Source organism: Empidonax traillii, unplaced genomic scaffold (assembly GCF_003031625.1).
Source record: "Empidonax traillii isolate 1590-97213 ecotype Southwest subspecies unplaced genomic scaffold, ASM303162v1 scaffold201:size1909950, whole genome shotgun sequence".
NCBI lineage: Eukaryota > Metazoa > Chordata > Aves > Passeriformes > Tyrannidae > Empidonax > Empidonax traillii.
The window spans coordinates 711,335-731,018 of record NW_020955394.1 but is presented as its reverse complement, the minus strand read 5'-3'; the positions used below and the strand labels follow the sequence as shown (position 1 = coordinate 731,018).

Below are 19,684 nucleotides of genomic sequence, written 5' to 3'. Positions count from 1 at the left end.
TTGCAGTAACAGGAACTATATGAGGCAAACTCATTCTAACTGTGGTAAAAGTGATTTTTTTTTTTGATATCTAAAAAGCTCTTTCAAACAAACTTTTTAACTTCAGTCAACAAGAGAGAAATGTATCGATACAAAATATCATAGACTGTTGTTGAAGAATATAGCTATGGCTGCGGTTGTCTACTAAATTGCAAAAATTACAATTGTTTATTTCTGTGGGGAAAATAACTTATGTTCACCTGCAGAAGCCTAATATCATATTGGATTCTTCCCAGGGACAGATAGTTTTGCATGTTTAAACATATTTTGAAGAGCTTTATTTTGCATTCTTATTTATCTCAGTAATTTTGTGTTCATAAATGTTTTTTTCTGAACTCTTTAAGAACTCCTTTCATTACTTATCATTTCAGCTTGCCTTTGTTGTCTCGCCCTCAGGAAGCCCATCTTAGCCAAGCCAGGCGCAAGAACTCCAGGTGCTGAATACTCTCCTCATGACAGTTACACAGGAGGACTGTGCTCACTTAATTACACTGCTCATTTGCAAAAATTGCTGACCTACCCTAGCATGATAATAAGTTCTTTTTTTCAGAATAGCTTCACATATGTTTGAAAAATCCTTACGATACATTTATATCAATTCTGACATCTTTCTTTACAATATGAACCTTGTATTATTGCAGAAAACCTAAAATTGCTATAGGTTACATGGGCTGAGCAAAAAACCTTCACCACTTGTTGGTTTACATGTAATGCTTAACTTCTAAAACCAAACAGTGAGTGGCTGTGCCATTTAATAGGCCAAACATGTGGTATAAAGTGACTTTGCCTCAATTCTTTCCGTGATGAATGAACATTCTGTTCTCAGAAATAATTGCTTAGATGAAAAGGTCACACACATCAACCATATAGTGCAAATGGTTACTCCCCAAATCCTTGTTAAGATAATTTCATAGGAAGCAGGAATTTGTGTTGGTGTTTCTGAATGCTGTATAAAGCCCAGTGTTCAGTAGAAACCATTCAGGAGTCCCAAAGTGGGACACTGCTTAAAATCAGTTAGCACTTAGGGACAAAATTCCATAACTGCCTAACATAGTGCAATGAGTTGATATGTAGTTAGACATTAATTAGCGCAGGACAGAGGAAAATGTTGAATTTCAAGTACTTCTGGCAGCACCAAAAATTTCAGTAGGCAATGCAAACAATAAGCTGTGTTGTGTCGACGGTCATATATGTAATTATTAAGACAGCCACATGGACTCCTTTTAAATGAATTGTAACTTGTTAAAAAGGAAAGTGTAGAAAAGATAATAGATTTAGAGGATTTTTGTCTAGATAAATTGGCAATAAAAATATTAATTTGTTTAATTCAAACTGGGGAATTTGGTGAGAGCAAATACACACAGAAAAATTTTATGGTAAATTTTAGAATGCCAACACACTTCAAAACGATGAAAAAATTGCTTTGTAATGTTTTTCTTTTTTTCTTAGAAGCACCTCATCAACATTATCAATGTATTTCTTGCTACCTTTGTGAAAGAGCTATGCCCAGTTGGGGATAGTGGTGCACAGATACAGTAAATGAGGGATGAAGGGCATGTGTGCAGAATAGGATTCCATTACCTGGGTTAGCCAGGGAAAGGGAAAGAGGTTTGTCTTTGTTTGAAACAGTGCAAAGTGCAAACATGAGAATTTTTGGCCTGACTAGTCTCTTTGCTTTTTACCCCTGCCTCTGTGATCACTGTGCTCCTATGGTGCCATAAAAACAAAAGACAGAGTTGACTATTGCCCCTTACCTGAGCTACAGCAATTTACCACGTATATAAGAAATTATTCCACCCTCCATTTTTGTAATTATGATTTCTTAGACATTCAACTTCATAATAGGGATAAACCTGAGTTTGTAATGCCATGCAGCTATGGGTGACTGTCTCATCCCCTGATGTTTGTGTCCATGCTCACCATAGCTGACTGCTTTCTTCAAGAACTTGCTAGGCCAGAGTTAACTGCACTGAGTCTCTAAGATTTGCAGTTTCATACTCAGACTTTCCCTTTTATCCTGATTGGCTTCCCCTCCCAAGGCAACAAAGTGGGAAGCGCTCTTTGGTTGCATTTCAAGCTGCCCATTCTGTTAAAGAGTTTGAATGCTGGTGGAATCAAATATGCCTGCTTGGGACTCCCAAAAAGCATTTTACTAATACCACAGCAACCTGCTTAAATAATTCATGTTAGTTTGATTCAAGGTCTAAATATGTTTTATTGACCATAAATATTTCTTCCAGTATGGTGACTTCTGCCAGAATTCCTGATTTGATCCAGAGCTGGTGTTTCAGTAAGAAAGTTCTAAAAGTAAATTTCAACTGCTCTTTTGGCAGCAAATTCTCAAAATGTGGTAAAATAAATCAGGAGCTTATCACCATCTGAATTTATGCCATCAAGTTTAAAAGTTTCTTTTGTTGTAATCATGAATTATTGACCACATAGTAAAGTGATCTAGGTCCTCCACTCAGTGTTATGGAGAGAATTATCGCACTGACTGGCTTAGGAGGAGCCAAGAGCACAGCAAATATGTTGGTCCATCTCTAGGCAAATTTTTGATGTCTCTGTAAGACTATGAGTAGAACCAGAGGTCAGCTGGGTTTGAGGACCCACTGTGCAGCAAGCAGAAAGGGGAATGATGATGAATGAGAAAAAAGAGTGTATAGTGAAGCAGTAAGTATGGCTACGGTGTTATTCTGGATTACCCTGTGATGCCATGGAGCCATTTATAGTCAGACCTGAATATGTCCCTGACCAGGTAAGACTACACTGAAAGAAATAATTAGTTCAGGTAGTTTCAAAAGACTTTTTTCAATTAATACTTTTAGATGAGAAAGACTGTTCTCCTGCATATGCTGAGCAACTTGTTATTTCTGTGTCAGCATTAAAGTTCCCAGGGTGTGTATGTGTATATAGTGACAATTCATTTATATTTCTCTATATATGTTTATTTATATGGCAAAATATGTCTCTTTTCATGGTCAGTTAAATTCACTAGTTATTTGTGAGACTATAATACATCTTGGGTGTTCTGGCTAAACTAATGCTGCCAAAATTGTCAGCAAAAAAGACCGGAAAAGCTGATGAACCCTAAACTTTTCCCCAAACAACTGCTCCGTTGTTTCTCCAGGATGTAGAAGAGGCAGAGAGCCCAAGCAAGAGGAGTGGTAGGAAACTAGGGAGGAAGAAAAGAAATTGCTGTCTGATGGATTTCACAAACTACTGTGTTTAATCTTTTAGAGACCCTATAACAATAATCCATGCTAATTAACATTTTAGGAGTTTAAAGAGATTTGGTCTATAAAGGAAAAGTAATAAAATCTTCAGTGCTTTGCTTATTCAATAGTTTCTTGCTTTCATTTTGCTAAGGCATTTAATGTCTTTATAAATTGTAAAGTTTTCAGAAACAGCTAAATGCCATTTTTGGAAATTATTTTCTTAGACTAAGATCTCCAAAGGTGGGTGCAAACTAATTCCTAACAGTTTTAATGTGAACAAGCTGCAGAAACAGCACTTCAGTTTCTCGGGACTGGTGTCACTTTTCCAAATGGGACTTGTGCTAAGAGCTGGTTGGTATTTTTAACTAGTATGCCATATAATTAAATCACTAAATATATGTATAAAAATAAATACTGCCATGGATAATTCTTATTCCCCTTTGTGGGTTTGTCAGACCCACAGGAACAGCACTGTGGTTTGTGGGCTCTTCTCCTAGCAACTCCTATTAACGTCAGAATTACTTGGGCAGCTGAATCTTCATATCCCACACCAAGAGTTTACTATTTGGCACTGGTTTATGTGTAGATTTCACATGCCCATATCTCTGGTTATTTGCACTGGGTTTACTTCAGTTTCTTGTCATCTTACAACCACTTTTACTAACAGCTTTATGCTATTACTTACTGAGCTTCTCTGCTGTAGTTCTTTGTGTTTGGGGAAAAAATAAAAAAGGATGGAGATATGGTCTTTGCCCCAAGTAGCTTATAATTAAAACAAGAGCAGCGTTATAGAAACATATATTTTAGATGGCCTCTAACTGGATGGTCTGTTTAGTTTTGTTTTGACGTACTGTATGAAGCAGCATTTAACAGATGTTGGGAAATTAGCTCTCCAAGCTTCTATTATAAACATACAGCAGAGATGCATGTGTATAAATTAATTTCATCCTTGAATGTGGGTATTAATGTCATTGGGCATTTTTAAATGTTTGTGCCTATTCTACTGTAGTTTGAGCCCTCCTTGCCAAAAAATTTAGAAACTTCTCGAGAGAAAGTACCTCTGTAGCAATGCCTCTCAGCACTGATGATTCTCTTCTGTTGAGTGAAAGATGTTGCCTTCTACAAGCTCAGCAGTGAAAAAGAAAAAGTGTTAACTGTTACATTAAATAACCTCTATACACAGTGTTGACCAAAGAAAACCCCAAAAAACCACCAAAACTGAGGAGTCTCCCTTAGTCTTTATGCCACACTGTCCCCTTTTTTTAAGTAATGCTAATTTATCATGCAAATCCTGTAGTTGATATTCCTACAGCTGCTCATATCTCTGCTGAAATAGCACCCATTCAACGAGGTGACAGATCTTCCCACTCCTCCTCTTAGCTGGCAGAATCAAATGTTGAGGATTAGATTCCCTTTTACAGCCTCCAGGATGAAGTCAAACCAGCACGAGGAGGGGAGTTGGCAAACCATGGCTTGCCCCTCTCTGTGCTGTATACGGGCAAGGAAATAAGGCAGGTCAGGCAGAGAATGGAGGCAAGACCTGGGACAAAGCCTAAACCAGAACAGAATTAGAAGGGAAGTGTAGCTAACAAACTGACTTATGAGATTTCATAATTGCCACTTACATTTAACATATTTTGCATTTCACACCTGTGTCTTTTTTATTTTGTGTCCCCCTCAGTTTAGTTTTCATACGTGAAAGTCTTAAGTGTTTCTAAAGAAACAGCTATGATTTTAAAAGATCATTTCACACCCACCTCACTCAAATTACAACAGACATGCCATATTAATTTAGGGTGAGTGGGCACAGATGTTATCAAAATCACCCATTTACCTGCCAATTCCACCAAACTTTCCAGTCCTTGGACATTTTCTTCCACTGCTGTGTGGAATTTTATTGTAATGTTCTGCTTTTTCTTTTTGTGCCTTTTTTTTCTCAGATCTTCTATCCAGTTACTGAACCTGCATTTGGCTTCCTCCTCTATCAGCTGTCTGAGCTAAAACAATACTTGATGGCAATCACTGCAAAGAAAAGCAGCCTCTGAAGATACTGATGTGATTAGGTGTGAGGCCAGAGATTTGTGCTGAGTGGTAGAAGAGCACTTTATAACCACAGTAAATCAGTAAGTTTGGGCTAGACAACATAGCAGAGGAGCAGTGACATGACGAGAAACATGAGTTGGGGAAGAATGCAAAAGAGAGGGAAGTGAAAAGACAGATTTAAAACTGGGTTTTCGTTTTCCGGTGTTACCAATGTGTGAGTTAACTAATTGACTTTGCTGACTCTTCCCTAGTTCACTGTTGTGCAGCTAACACACATCTGCACAGCAAAACACGTACAGATGTGAGTGCTCTCTGCGCCTCAGGCCTGTGAAAACCTTTATTAACACAGCACTCAATGTGAACTAATGCACCCTGTCCCTCAGCAAGGGCTAAAAGCTCAGGACCAGCTTCATGCTAACAGCTTTCGAGCTGCCTGGAACAGAGGCAAAGTGTATTTTATCTTCCCACAATGTACTTTGTGGAGCTATCCATATTAGGTCTTATTTGGAAGAGGCATTAAAAGCTTTCTTAATACATGACTGTGCCATATACCAACGAAAAGCAAAGTGCATTGCAAACAAGGCAAGCCCCACTGTCCATATTTCATGATAGGCGCTATTAGGACAGGAAAAAGCTGCCCAAATGTCAGGTCTGGACCATGGTTCAGGTCTCCATTGCCCAGTCCACCAAATATACTGTTTCTTTAACTGGCAGTTGCAGGATTGTTCAGATTCTGCACTAATATTCAATCCTATAATTCTTTACATTAAATCTCATGTTTATCAATAAATGTCCACAATGGGCAAATTAGAATAACTTCAGAGCACTCTACACAGCCTGGTTTTTTCCTAGTTTAAAACCTACAAAATCAAAGCAGAATTATGTCAATCTGTTGTGAAAATGCGCACAAGCTTAATTTTTGTAAGTTGGAGTAAGCAATACTCCAAATATGTATTGTATAAGAGTATGCACTGCTTGTCACACATCAGGTTTCATATCTTTACATTGAAAGTGAAAGAAAAAGCTCCTAAAGATAATTTCCTCTAATTAAGTTTTGGAGGCAAATTACTTAATGTTCCAATTAGTTTAAAGAAGTTGATTGTACGCAATACGTAATGTTCTGCAGGGCTTTGCCTACCTTTATTGCTTAACTTCATTTTCAAAAAAACCATGATATAACATTAATGGCATCTCCTAGCCCAGAATTCAAGCTTGTCTTAACTTGGTTAGCTTCTGTGGTGCTGTATCAGGGATTAATTTTGATTTAAACATTTCAGGTCGTTTTACATATGTAGCAGTAATTGTGCTGTTTAGAAAAACGTGCTGCCATCGTGTGGACAACATTAAGTAGTGTAAAAATTAATTTTTAAAAGAAGAATTGGGAAACAGTATCTGTATTCCTTATGGATGAATCATGAGTTATAAATATGTATTATATGATACAAGAAGCTATGCACAAATCTGTGGGTTTAACACTATGAGTGGAATCAGGAATTATCCATTCAATCCTGTTTATTTTCCTACAGCTCAGAAAGTCCTTTCCAATGAACACAGAGTGGTCAAAACACACACATGAGTCTCCAAGCCACTTTTAATCAGCACCTAATTCCTACATTACCTGCTTTTGTATTCATTTCTGTATCTCTTTATCTCTGTATCTCTTTATCTTTCCTCTAAGATTTTACGAAACTTGTTTTTGTACAGCCTGCATTGCTTTCCTTCCACACAAATACACACACAAACACTCCTACCCAGACAGACAAGGCACTCTGCCCACACAGTTCTCGTTCCTGCAGGAGTTCACACGAAGCTTTGTTTCAGAAAGGGTTTTAGTTTAAGGCCTCTTCTTGTTTCTTACATTTCACCCAGAGGAAAGAGACTTATCCAGAACTGAAATAGCTGTATCAAATACCACTAAAATGGCCAAATTAGAAACACTGCAGTGCACTTATGCAGTTACAGTTTTACTAGTTTAATGCCTACAAAATATAAGCAGATTTATGTCAATCTGTTGTGAAAATGTGCAGAATTTTAACCTCTGGAAGTTGGAGTATTAAAAGGGCCTCTACAAAAAACATGTATCATTTGCCATGTCATGTTACGTATCTCTGCATGAAAAGTGAAAGAGTAAGTTCCTAAGGCTACTTTGAGATATTTTAGATCTGTTTGCACACAAGGAGTGTTATTCAAAAACTATCCTCTGCAGTACACTGCCCCAAAGCAAACCTGCATGTCACAGCACCGTAATGTCTCCTGCTCTGAGACCCTGTATGCCAAGTGCTCATGAGCTGATGCTGCAGTCTGCTGATTTAATTTAAACTGAATAAAGGCAAGAACTTTTCAAGCCTTGACAGTGGGTTTGAAACAGATTATTTGGGAATAGAGCTTGAAGATATATTTGGATCAGTCACATCTTTTGTGAATGTTTAGTGGGTTTGTTTTGGTAAAACTTCAGAAGTTTTATTTGACCTTTATATGACCATTGAAGATCTTTGGAATCTTGTGAGAATGGAGATCTACATAGTATTTTTATTTTACTTGAGTATTCACTTACTTGGTGCAGAAAGAGCCTGCTCTTTTGGTACAGTAAGAGATGGAATATGTATACATGTGAGTTAACTAAATGGATATAATGGAATGTCATACATTGAAAGATTCTCTGTGGGGCTGCTTAAACTTCCAGATAAAGCCAGGTAACTCTGTGAAATAATGACTTCTGTTTTCCAAGCCTTTGCTTATTATGATTGATTGATTTGATTGTTTAAGAAAAATGTGAGTTTCAGCTGAAATTTTTACTCTTTTAAGGCAACTTTTTTAATGTGGATTCTCTTGTGTCAAAGTAGGTAGGAACATACATGATCTTTTTCTTACTGGATAAACTTAAAGCATATCTTATTTGTTTTCTGCTTTGGCACTTATTTTCATTAAATTTCTGGGTGCCTAATTTTCTTTGACAATTCTGCCTTGCTCTCAAACTTGTTAGCAATTATTACAGATGGAAAAACGCTGTGAGTGAGAGGTAAATGGAACATGGTGATGTATGGAAAAGGCTGTCAGAAGTCTCTAGTCTCTATCACTGTGCTCAAGTTCTTGATTACTTGATATTTAGGTGTTTAGAATACATGGGCAAGCATAGAAAGCTCAATTTATATCCATAAATCAGAAGCCAATCTCAAGATAAAGAAATCTCACTTATGATTTAATAATTGGCAAAACTGTGCTAGACAGAGTGGGGAACAAGCTCAACAACCAGCTTTCTTTCTGATGAACTTTAAATGTCAAAGCATCCCATGACAGCTTTGTATGTGTTTGGTTTTCAGTGTCTTGGAAACTGTATTCTCACTCTTTTAAAAAGTGTGACACTTGTTTGATTTTGGAAGAATTGGGTAAATTTTTAAATTGGTAATTTAATGAAAATCTATTAGATTTCCTGGAATCTGGCATCTTTTGCTATCAGTGAAAGGGAAAATGGGAAAACAAACCCTTCCTGATTCACAGATCTTTGATGTGTGGTTCCTCAAATGTAAGTAGATTTTTTTGCCCACTGTATAACCTTGATAAGTTAATAAGATCATCCAATATTACTAATGGTAGACTTTCACTTCCACTTTTAAAACAAACATCTCTAAAAGTAAAATCTAAACAGGAAAAAAAAAAATCAAGAATCAGAGTATCATCAACCTCTGTTGGATGTAGTCTTGCATTTTTATATTCGCTGTCTTTTCACGAAAGTCATTCTGTCTTATACCCTTCTGGGTGAGCTTTGGGTCTATCAATCATTGTACCACCTTCTGCACCAGGATTTCCTGTAATTATTTCCCAGTAATTCTTATATTCTTCAACTTTGTGGGAGTCCAGGTAATTGTGACAAACAACTTCACATTCTTTTCCAAAATAAGACCTGCAAAGTCAAAAAAAAAAAAAAAAAAGGGGGTGGGGGGAGGGGGGATAGGCACGGAGAATTAATATATATATAAATTCAGAAAATGTTCATTATTTGTTCATTGTTCAAGATTTCCTCATTTTTCTCCTATCTTGTTCAGCAATAACCCCACGTTTTCAAATCAGACCCTTACAAGAAACACAATATCCCACTCTGTTTCCTATGAATAATTTAGGAATTTGAAATCCAACAGAAATTCCATCTTTCTAGCTTCAGAGTTAAAAGGAGCCCCATCAGTATAAGGCAGCAATACACCAAATCAGTATTTACAAACTGTTCAGGTCCTCATCCTCATTTCTCTGTGACTGAGGAAGACTCTGGCTACTCAATAACTGTTTCAGCCTCAAACTTTCAGACCTTTTTTCATCTTCAAATACCTGACACAAAACCTTAATCAGGCCTTCTCAGAATTTAATGGGAAACATTGGTATATTCTTTAGCAGTGCTTAATCAATATTAATTTAATGTATATGTAATAACTGGAATTGTTGGATTAACTTCAATTTGTTGAGAGATTGATTCAGATGGACAGAAGAAAAACAAGTAAGTCTGAGATAATTGTCTGCAGCAACCCAGTGCTCACATTACAGTCCAGAAATAAAATAAGGGAAAGGAGAATGGCATTCTGCATTCTTTCCCATTTCCTCAGTGTGTTCCTAAAACACCTGTCTTGCTTCTTACAGTAGTTCATGATGTTGGCACATCATTATGCACAACCTTGCCAGTTATAAATTATTCTTACCATACACGAAAGTTCCTTGGAATGGCTAAGTTCCGATTAGTATAGCAATGAGTAATTAGAATTTTAGTGTTTGCCTGGAAAAAAAAAAAAAAAGAACAAGGGAAGACACTTGACAAATATTTTTACCCCAATACTGTGAATAAGGACTGTCTTTAACAAATAGATCATTTTGACTGTGTTTATTAGTGAGCTGATTCATGTAGGTCAGTCTCAGTTCAAGGCTGTGGAGGAATATTTGTGATATTTTGCTGTACACCGAGCACTTCAGGAAGCCTAGCAGTTATCTAGTACAAGAAAGTACTGTATTAACAAAGAAACGTTTGGAAAAAACATCCACTTATTCAGATGCCTTGAGATTTTTTTTTAATAATTTTAAATTTTATGTAGAGGAACTCTTATTTAATCAGAGTTCCTAATATTGGAAATGGATTTTAGTACCTCAAAGTCATGAAAAACAGGTAAGTACTGAATCCTCACATGATGTCAAGGTTTGAAAATTTCTGATAGGAAAAACTGAAAAAGTTAATGTCAAAATGAACACCAGAATCTAATATTTGTATAAGCAGATTCCCTAATCAAAGAGACTGTTCCTTCTCTCTACCACTTCCTAGAATTAGAAGTCAGAACAGGCAAAAGGGAATATGTGAAAAAAAACTACTTATTTTTTCTAAGTACTTCTTCTACTGTTTCAATCAAATTTTCGAAACATTTCCTACAGTTCTAATTTCTTACAGGAACTGGAAATCCTTCGTATTCAAGACGCAGCTGTGGATCCAGGAAGGCAGCTTGCCAGCAAGTCAAATAGGAATCCTCACCTGTCAAAAACACTGGCTGAAGGCGAGATTTTTTGGCAAATGCTGTGAATGTTTTATGGTCACTTCCTAGATAAAACTGTAAATAAGCACACATGTTTAGGACAGTATCAATATAAAAGAAACAAGATATGTAATTTTAAAACGTATTTTTGAACTCAAAGGCTCCTGACAAATCAGTCTGCCCAGCTAAAGCTATGCAGAAAAAAGCCAGAGCACAGATTCTATTCTGTTGATAAACTCGTTAAGTAGCTACTCTATAGGCAGGCTAATGAATACAAATTTAAAACTGAATTTATGTTCCAAATATTTTATCTCACCAGAGTGGTTGTCAAGAAGGAAAACTTTTCCAAAGTTGTGGTGATATATTTTGAGTGCATATGTAACATGTAGTGCCTTATTTGCTTTTAACTTACAGAGGGATACAATGTTAACGTTTAATAGAAATCTGTCCCTCAGAATGATAGAATAGCACATGACTTCATATACCTACTATGAATTATCTTCACAAGAAATTAAATCTTCTCATTTTGGAGTTGTTCAAAGTGGGGGAAAAGGGATCTCCCATATGAATTCTTTCATGATTCACAAGCTAATTTTGATTTTCTTTTTTCTTTTACTGTTTAAGATCTCCTTTATCCAGTACTTCTGGCTGACAACCCCCCTGGGCTGCACACCATACCTGAGGCAAGTTGCATAAACTTTCTAAATAGGTATTTCTTATCTTGATCTATGCATGACTCCGAATCTGTTCTGCAAAGCCAACATGTTGAACCACTGTACGGTTTTATATATCTATATTTAGAGGGTGATTCAATGCATACTATCAGTATATTCCTTTTCAACTTTTTTGCCTTACCATTGTGTCAGAAATCCCTCCTGTTGTCCCAAGAAGAAAGTTTTGCCCAAATCTAAGTGGCTCACCCACTGCACTTCCATCAGCACTGTTGAAAAAGTAAAAATGAAAAAGTATGTATTGAAATAATCAGTTTTACTATTATTGGGGGGGGGGTGTCTGTTTTAGTCTACAGTTAGGCCTTTTGCATTAAGTTTACCTTTTAAAATAGGTAAAATATTTTAACCTAACGAAGAACCTGACTGTTGAGCAGGACCCTGTTCTTCTGTTTCTTGTCCCACAAACAATGGAAATTAAAGATATATTTGAGAGAGAAAATATGCTGTTTTCTTAGGGTTTTTTAGGACAACAAGAAAATGTCCACTTCATGGAAAGCAAAAGCAATTTCTGCTCCAGAGACCTTAATTGCAGGAAAATGAATATTAATCCTAAGTGATATTTGGACGTGTTTTGTATTCTGCAGCTGAAATATGACTATAATAAAAACAGCTGCAGAATTTACCACATGATACAGTGAATTCAACTCTGTTTTCACACCTAAGCTGACATAAAGGTCCTTGGAATTAATCAGAGTAAAATGCAGCACAGAATCAAGCCTAATGCATGACCAAAGTTAAAGACTCTTCCTCAAACAAATTAAATTTACTCCTAATTCATTTGTACATTGGCAAACCTCGCTGCCTAGTTCTCAAAACAAGATACCTAAAACTAAAATAATAACTGAAAAGAACTCGGAATAAAGCACCAGACCTTACAATACAGAAACTGTTTCGACCCACAGGGTTCACGCTGTTGACTGCGCTCAGTCCACGTGAGACCTGTGGTGGGTCATCAGAATACAGGGAGATTTCCTCCATGTCCACTGCCAAGGTCAGGTCACCACGTATTTCATCCTCCTTCTCCTCCGGGGTGTTGCTGTCAGGGTTCATGACCATCACAGTGTCTCCAAAGTGAACCAGTCCATCAATAGATACCGACAGCTTTACCTAAGTTAAAATTAAAACAGACATAATATTTTACAGAATCATCTGAACTTAATATCAGGAGTGTTTTAGCATATAAAATCGGTAGCATTCTTAATGCATTCAATAATAACAATATGCCAACTGTTATTGAACATGTGCAGTAATAACAGCTATGCCTCTCTGTACGGGGTCATGGGACATAATCTTCTTTAAAAATTACCTTCTTCAAGATATTCTCTTGAAGTCTGGCTAACCTCTGCATTAAAAGCTGTCCTTTCTCTCTCCTGCTGATAAAATCCCTCAGGAGCTCCTGTTGGCAAAGGAAAGACAGGCAGGCAGCGTTATCCAGCACCCAGAATCTCGGGGTTTAGACCGAATTTTAAAGCGTTACGGGGGGTAACAGCGTGCGGTGGAGAGGCAGGTGGTGAGGGGTGTAGGGGGGGTTTCTCCGGTACCTCCTGCTCGTGCTGGTCCTCCAGCCAGTTCCCGACGCGCACCCCCCGCCCGTAGGCCGCCATGGCGGGCCCGGCCCCGCGCGCCCCGCGTCGCCATGGCGACCGCGCTGCACGGTGATTGGCTGAGGGAGCGGGGCGGGGGGAGGGGCGTGTGTGAGGGAGGGGCGTGTGTGAGGGAGGGGCGTGTGTGAGGGAGGGGCGGGACTGAAGAGGGGGCGGGGCTAAAGAAGGGGCGTATATGAGGGAGGGGCGGGGCAGTGCGGGGATCCCGAAGTGGAGGGGATCGTGGGATCCTTGAGGTGGGAAAGCGCCTTTCGGGTCATCCAGTCCAACCGTGTTTCTTACAGTGACAGGCCTGCGCTAAACCACGTTCGCAAGTGCCACATCTGCACGTCATTTAAACGCCTCCAGGGGTGGTGACTCCACCGCTGCCCTGGGCATCCTGTGCCAGGGCTTGCCAGCCCTTTGGGTGGATAAATGTTGCCTGATATCCTGTTTGAACCTCAGCAGGCGCAACCTGAGGCTGTTTCCTCTTCTCCCATCACTTACTACTCGCGAGAAGAGACCAGAGTGTTAAATATCTCAGGTCAGCCGAGCTGGGACGGATAGCCTTTACGCTCCGTCAAGGAGGTGCATCAGCTTAACACAAGGGAGTTCAGTGCACTATCACTACACTGTTGGTGAATCCTGTGAATCAGAGAATAGGGTTGGAAGGGACCCTTTAAGATCATCTCGTTTCACCCCTCCTCTGCCACGGGCAGGGACACCTTCCACGAGTCCAGTCACAGCCCTGTCCGCTCTGACCTTGAACGTTTCCAGGGATGGGGCATCCACAACTTCTCTGCGACAGTGTTTTACCACCCTCATTGTAAAAGACTTCTTCCTTCTCTCTAGTGTGAGAGAATGCATTAAGTGGATATTTTGCTTCCAAATGGTTTTGGTTTGTTATTATTTTAGCTTGAAATCCACTATGGCGAGTTAAGCTAAGTGACTGTACCGTGTGTTTACTTTCCAGATATCTTAAGCCAAATATCTTTGGAGAATTCTTGCATAGCACATTTAACCCCGTTACAACTGTCATGGTTTTCTTGCAAGCTGTAATGTTTCAGTGCTAGACAACTTAAAAAGCTTAAAAGAAAACATTTTTGGTATGGACAGCTGGGCTATATGTTATCATCAGGTGGGTTCAACAGCAATTCACATGAAACCTGGCTCTTTTGTTTTGTTTTTATTTTAAAGCAAAGCTATTATCTAAGAAGTTGTTTAACACATCCCAAACTCTTTAAGGACCAAATACAATCTATTTTTGTTCAAATAGCACCACTCTGTGTTCAGTTCTGGTAGTGATGCTTTCCTACATCTAGCTGTTTGGGCAGCAGTGATGAAAATGTTTAGTTAAAATAAGGAAGAAACTTTGTTCGTCTTAGTCGAATATCAAATGCCCCCCAAAAATTTCTTGGCTCAGAATTAAGCTATTTAAATCAATATTCATTAATAAATCATTGTTAAAAAAAACTATTATACTTTGCCATGTTGTTAAGAACACATGCATTGTCTTGCTGTGCATGTAGACAATACACAGAATTCACAGCGAAGTTCCATAGTTTTGTAGCCTTTATGCACCATCTGTACTTAGCTACTAATAGGTTTTGATGCACATATTAAATAGAGAGAGGTATGTTCACTAAAATGAAATTGCGTACAGAAATATCTCCATGAGTCTCTTAGCAGGATTATGCAGTGACTATCTTTGTCACCTGGAAGGATTTAATTTCTGATTACACAGTATTCCCTGAAAAAAAAAAAAATAGCTCTCTATAAACATGTTTGCAAATTGAATATCTTTCCTGCAGGAAAAGTTACAGGCCAATTCAACTCAGTTCAGTTTCCTTTTGAGCAGATAAAATCTATGTTTACTCCTAACTGTTGTTTGAATTATTAAATGGTGTAAAGAAAAGCTGTACTTGTGAAAGCATTGATCTGTGTTTTGTGTGTTAGCTTATACCAGCATCCAAATCAACCAGAATTAAGGGTGTGTGTCATATTCTGAAAACACAAGTATTCCTCTTTTTTTTCTTCTTTTTAAGCCATTGTTAAGTAAAATTGTAGTCAGAATACTTTCAGAGACTTCCCTTACTGTCTGGAGTTACAGCTCTTTTACCTTTTTTTTCTCTCCTTTTGTTTTATTAATGGAAGAGAACTAGATGGTTGAGAAGACCCCAAATAGCATGTGGAGCTCTCTAAACCATTAGTTTATGTAAAAGGCTGGACTGGTTGGACATTTAAATTGCCTTAAGCTTGTCAGTAATATGTGGGCTAGAGCATGTTTTAAATACTTTAAGTTATAAATGCCTTGGTATTTATCAGTAGTACAAATTATAATGTTCAGTCAAATCTGACTAAAAGGACAAGGTCTGCATGGATGTGAACATATATGATGTTCATGAAAGATGTATGCCATTTTATTTAGAGGAAGTAGCAGAGCAAAAAATACTAAATATAAGTCATGGAATCACATGAAGATTGGATAAGAATGTTTTTAATACCTGGCTTTGCTGTCTTGATAGTGTATCTTTTTTTTTCCCTGTTTTCTTTTCTTTTTTCTCTTGAAAATTATGAATATGCCAAATTTGATTAACAGTACATACTAAATAATACTGCGCAGGACTGAAACACTCTCTGGGACAATTTGTCTCCTTCCATTTTATTATTTCACAGTAGCATTATTCTGACAAATGCTACGAATCATTTTTCTTTGCTCTTATTAGGTTTCTGGCTATTAAAGTGATTAATCTGCTTGTTAATAATATAACTGCAGTTTCTTATTCTAACTTATTCCCCAAACACTCATCTGTTCACAGAACAAAATGAATTAAGTAGTTTAGCAATAAGATTTAAGGATTGTTGTTTTGCCAGACACCTGTGGGGATGTTTCCCATTTTGACTGTGAATTCAGTGTGAAGATTTCCTACAATGCTTGTTGCTGAGGAGCAATGAACCTGTTCATGGTACCTTATTTTCTGAAATGTAGTGATCCGTTAAATAGACCTTCCAGTCTACCTTTTGCAAGAAAGAGGAGCAGGATGTCTGTGTGCCATATTGGGAGAATGTAAAGGTACACTAGTGTAAAGTTTCACTATATTAGATATTGTTAAAGACATCCAGAATTGCTATTATTGCTCATTTTGGTGTTTTATAATCAAAAGTTTCTGCTGAAGAAAGAGGGAAGGGGGAGGGAATCATTTGCAATGTGTCTAAGACCACCAAATATTTGCCAGTTTGGATTGAGTCATCCACATCTCCATGGTATTTTCATTCTACTGGTCTCTAATTTAGACTTGTACAGATCATTCTCTTTTGAGAAATTATATAATGGAATATTTTCTCTTCAAATTGAGCTGTTCCATCATGACTGATCCTGCTAGCTATTTGAAGATTTCCTCCTCTGCCTGGCTGAATTTCATTTAGGAGATGGGCTTGAAAAACCACTAGAGCTCTGTATCTCTCAGAGAAATATTGTCATTCCAGGAGCAGTAATTTATGAAAAGAATACAGAAATATTAAAGTATGTCTCCAAGAAATAACACTGTACTTCTCAGAAAGATCCATATTAACTCTAGATTGGCTAAAACACTTTCATCAGCAAGAAATAGTTCAGCTGAGAACTCTGGTGTTTATTAGTGCAAGCAGAAACACCATTAACAAAGCTTCTTATGTTTACCTCTTCACAGGAGTGTGCACTATGTATGCCTACCCTCAGGCAATTTAAAAATTCTTCTTTTTCAAGCTGTGGAGTATTTGTCCAAGGTATCATGACCAGAACAGTGAGACTGGCCATGTCATTGGCTAAGGAAAAGTATCAGCTGACCTCTTTTAAGTACTTCTTGCCAGAGACCTACTTGAAGAGACTTTGCAAATTATGTTCTACCCTACTTCCAATATACTGAATGCACTGCATGTACTGAACTACAGAGTTCTGTCAGCAGCCACAGGCACTGACACAAAATCATTGTGAGTGAGGCGTGGTCCTATTTATAACGGGTGGAAATCAGGTCACTGTCTCTCTTGGTTACCAATCTGTTTAAACTTTGGTTTCCATGAATACTCATGCTTGAGATTTTGAAATTTGCATTTTGCTAGCAATTTTTGTGCGTAAAAAGCAATAGCATGATTGTCTGCAGGGAAAAGCATAGCCCCAAACTCCATGACCTAAGCTGACTTGGACTGTGGGAGTTGTTCAGGCATAAAGTCCTGCCAGTGTGAACCTACTGCTCCTGGAACTGGAAGGCAACATTTCTGCATGACCTCTTGTGAACCCAGATCCTTCTGTTTCTTCCCACTTTAGGGCTGTCTATAGATAGTGCTTAGGGCTGCCTCTGCTTCCCTTTTTAGCCTTGCCTGCTGCATGATCCCTCTCCTTTATTGTGAATTGCCTATTGGATCAATCGTTCCCTGGTGATGTCACTTCTCTCCTTTTGGATTTTACTGCCCTGTGATGATAGTGTTAAAACAGAAAACAGTCTGTTCCCTTAATTTTCCATGGTGGAAATATCTGCTTCAGTGTCTTGAAGCAAAGTAATGATGTATGCTTGACAGATGCAAGTCAGTACATCTTCAAACCTTTGCTAAATTTGTCAGAAATATATCCCACTGAGCACCCATCAGAAACTCATTTGTGGTAGTTAAGATTTGGAGATAAAGAAATTATAGGGAGCAGAATACTTTGGTTCAAATGAATCTGTGTGTTACATAAAATGAACTGTCCAGAAAGAGGAACAGAAACTGATTTATGTATTCATACCACTAAACATGAATCAGTTAAATATATCTGGCACAGCAAAAAGGAACGTGATGAGAATCTTTTGTCCTAAGGGGAAAAGAACATGTGTATTGTAATTGTTTTTAACATTTTCTGCCACCATCCTACTATTTATGGGTTTGAGTTGGCTGACCCTACTCTGGCAGTGTATTTATGTCAGACATCACGGCCTACAGAAAGTATTTTATATGTCTGAAGACCCTGGAAACTGTTCTAATTTGAGACTCGGAACATTTTGGTGTTTCTGTGTCACAATGGGTTAGTAAATTAGCACTTCTTAGCTGGTGGCTTTTCTTTGAGCTGTGGGAGAACAATGGTATTGCAATATAATTCTGAGGACTCAACAAATGGGACACAAATAATGTAATATATAACAAAATCGCTGAAATGGTGATTGCAACATACAGTGTGTTTGCTAGTCCAAACTGAAAAGCTAGACCATTCATTCCATGAACACCTGCTCTGGGGAGAAGTAACTTTCTTGCTGAAATAACTTTTAACTATTGTAACGTGTCCTCTTGTTTGCACTTTTCAGTAGAATGGAATCATACAGAATTGGCCACTTTTTCTTCAGGTTTTACCAGAAGCCTGCTAAAAAAACAACCAACCAACCAAACAAATGGATTAGTGTAAAAGCAAGGATTGTGGCTCTATAGAAAGGAGTCAGAATACCTGATCTTCCTGCAGGAATAGTATTTTGTGCTATGAGCTGAGAGTCCTGCTGTCCTGGGGTCTGTATTCTCACCTAGGACATCGGGCAGCTTCCACAAGAGTGGTCTGTGCTCCCTTCTTAGTCAGGGGAGCCCCTGGAAGCAGCACTGAATTGTACTGGTGTCTCATTAGGTATAGGGAACTCTTGGTTAAGGTTCACTTCAGAATAAAATGTGTTTAAAATGTGTTATTTATGCTAACTGAGGAAATCAAAGAGCAGCCTTCCCTTCTCCTCCAGCAATGCCTCTGAGAGCAGAAAGATATTTTTGGCAATACATGCAGAACTAGTTAGAAGGTAAGGAAGCATTATGAAGATCATCAGGTCATAAGCATTGCCATTATTTAAACTTTTGAGAATCAGTCCTGGAGAGATGAAGCAGATACACAAAAAAATGTATAGAATCATCCTAATCCATACAAACTGTTCATATCTGACAAGGTCCCTAAGAAAATTTGTTTAATCTTAGTAGGAGTTACTGAGGAGTAAATATCAAAAAATTGCAGAAATTTCAAGGCTATTTAGCTTTTTGACTAGTGTTTCTACATGGACAGTGAACCCCCAATTATCTTTGAGCAACCTTAAGCAGTAGTAGCTATGTCAAACAAGAAATGGGGGAAAAAAAAGTCATATAAAACTAATGGTTTATATTCAATAAGAGAAAGGCTGATAGTTTTGTTCGTGTTTCAGGGTACACCACTGATGTAAATGGACTGATATTTGCATAAGATGATAATCAAAGAGGAAATGCATTTGCATTTATCTCCATTTTATGTAGTCTTTTGGCATTAAAAACTGTTCTCTCTCTTAAAAATATCATGTGGGGATGGAGTTCTCTATGGAGAACAATCACTAAATCCACAAAGAACTTTTTAATCTCTGTTGATTCTGGCAGCCGTCTTTGGCAAAACTTAAAGCAGCAATGGTGTCTTACAGAATACTTGCACTATTTCCCATGATGTAAGAGGGTATGTAAATGATTTAGTAGAGTCAGCTTTGAGATAAAAAAATTCTGATAGATATGGTTGTGCAGGAATGCAAGTTCCAAGGCTCAAGAGTACAAATATGCAATTAGGGCAATGATGT

General features: G+C 37.9%; 1 protein-coding gene across 1 annotated transcript; it reads right to left on the bottom strand.

Annotated features, from left to right (window-relative positions):
- Positions 1-6,871: 6,871 nt before the first annotated feature.
- On the bottom strand, positions 6,872-13,171 carry CFAP161 (cilia and flagella associated protein 161). The gene is made up of 7 exons (XM_027887050.1): positions 13,071-13,171; positions 12,836-12,925; positions 12,401-12,636; positions 11,654-11,738; positions 10,715-10,873; positions 9,983-10,056; positions 6,872-9,198 (listed from the first exon to the last, which is right to left on the bottom strand). Exons 1-7 carry the CDS (start codon positions 13,131-13,133, stop codon positions 9,030-9,032), a joined length of 876 nt encoding a protein of 291 aa, XP_027742851.1. The 5' UTR covers positions 13,134-13,171; the 3' UTR covers positions 6,872-9,029.
- Between the last annotated feature and the right edge of the window lie 6,513 nt (positions 13,172-19,684).

What these genes read in the sequence shown, in the direction of transcription:
- CFAP161 (XM_027887050.1), bottom strand. Translation starts at nt 13,133, where the DNA reads ATGGCGGCCTACGGGCGGGGGGTGCGCGTCGGGAACTGGCTGGAGGAC. An exon ending in AAGAGAATATCTTGAAGAAG is followed by an intron (nt 12,637 to 12,835) that starts GTAATTTTTAAA and finishes ATTTTAACTTAG; the next exon opens with GTAAAGCTGTCGGTATCTAT. An exon ending in AACAGTTTCTGTATTGTAAG is followed by an intron (nt 11,739 to 12,400) that starts GTCTGGTGCTTT and finishes CTTTTTCAACAG; the next exon opens with TGCTGATGGAAGTGCAGTGG.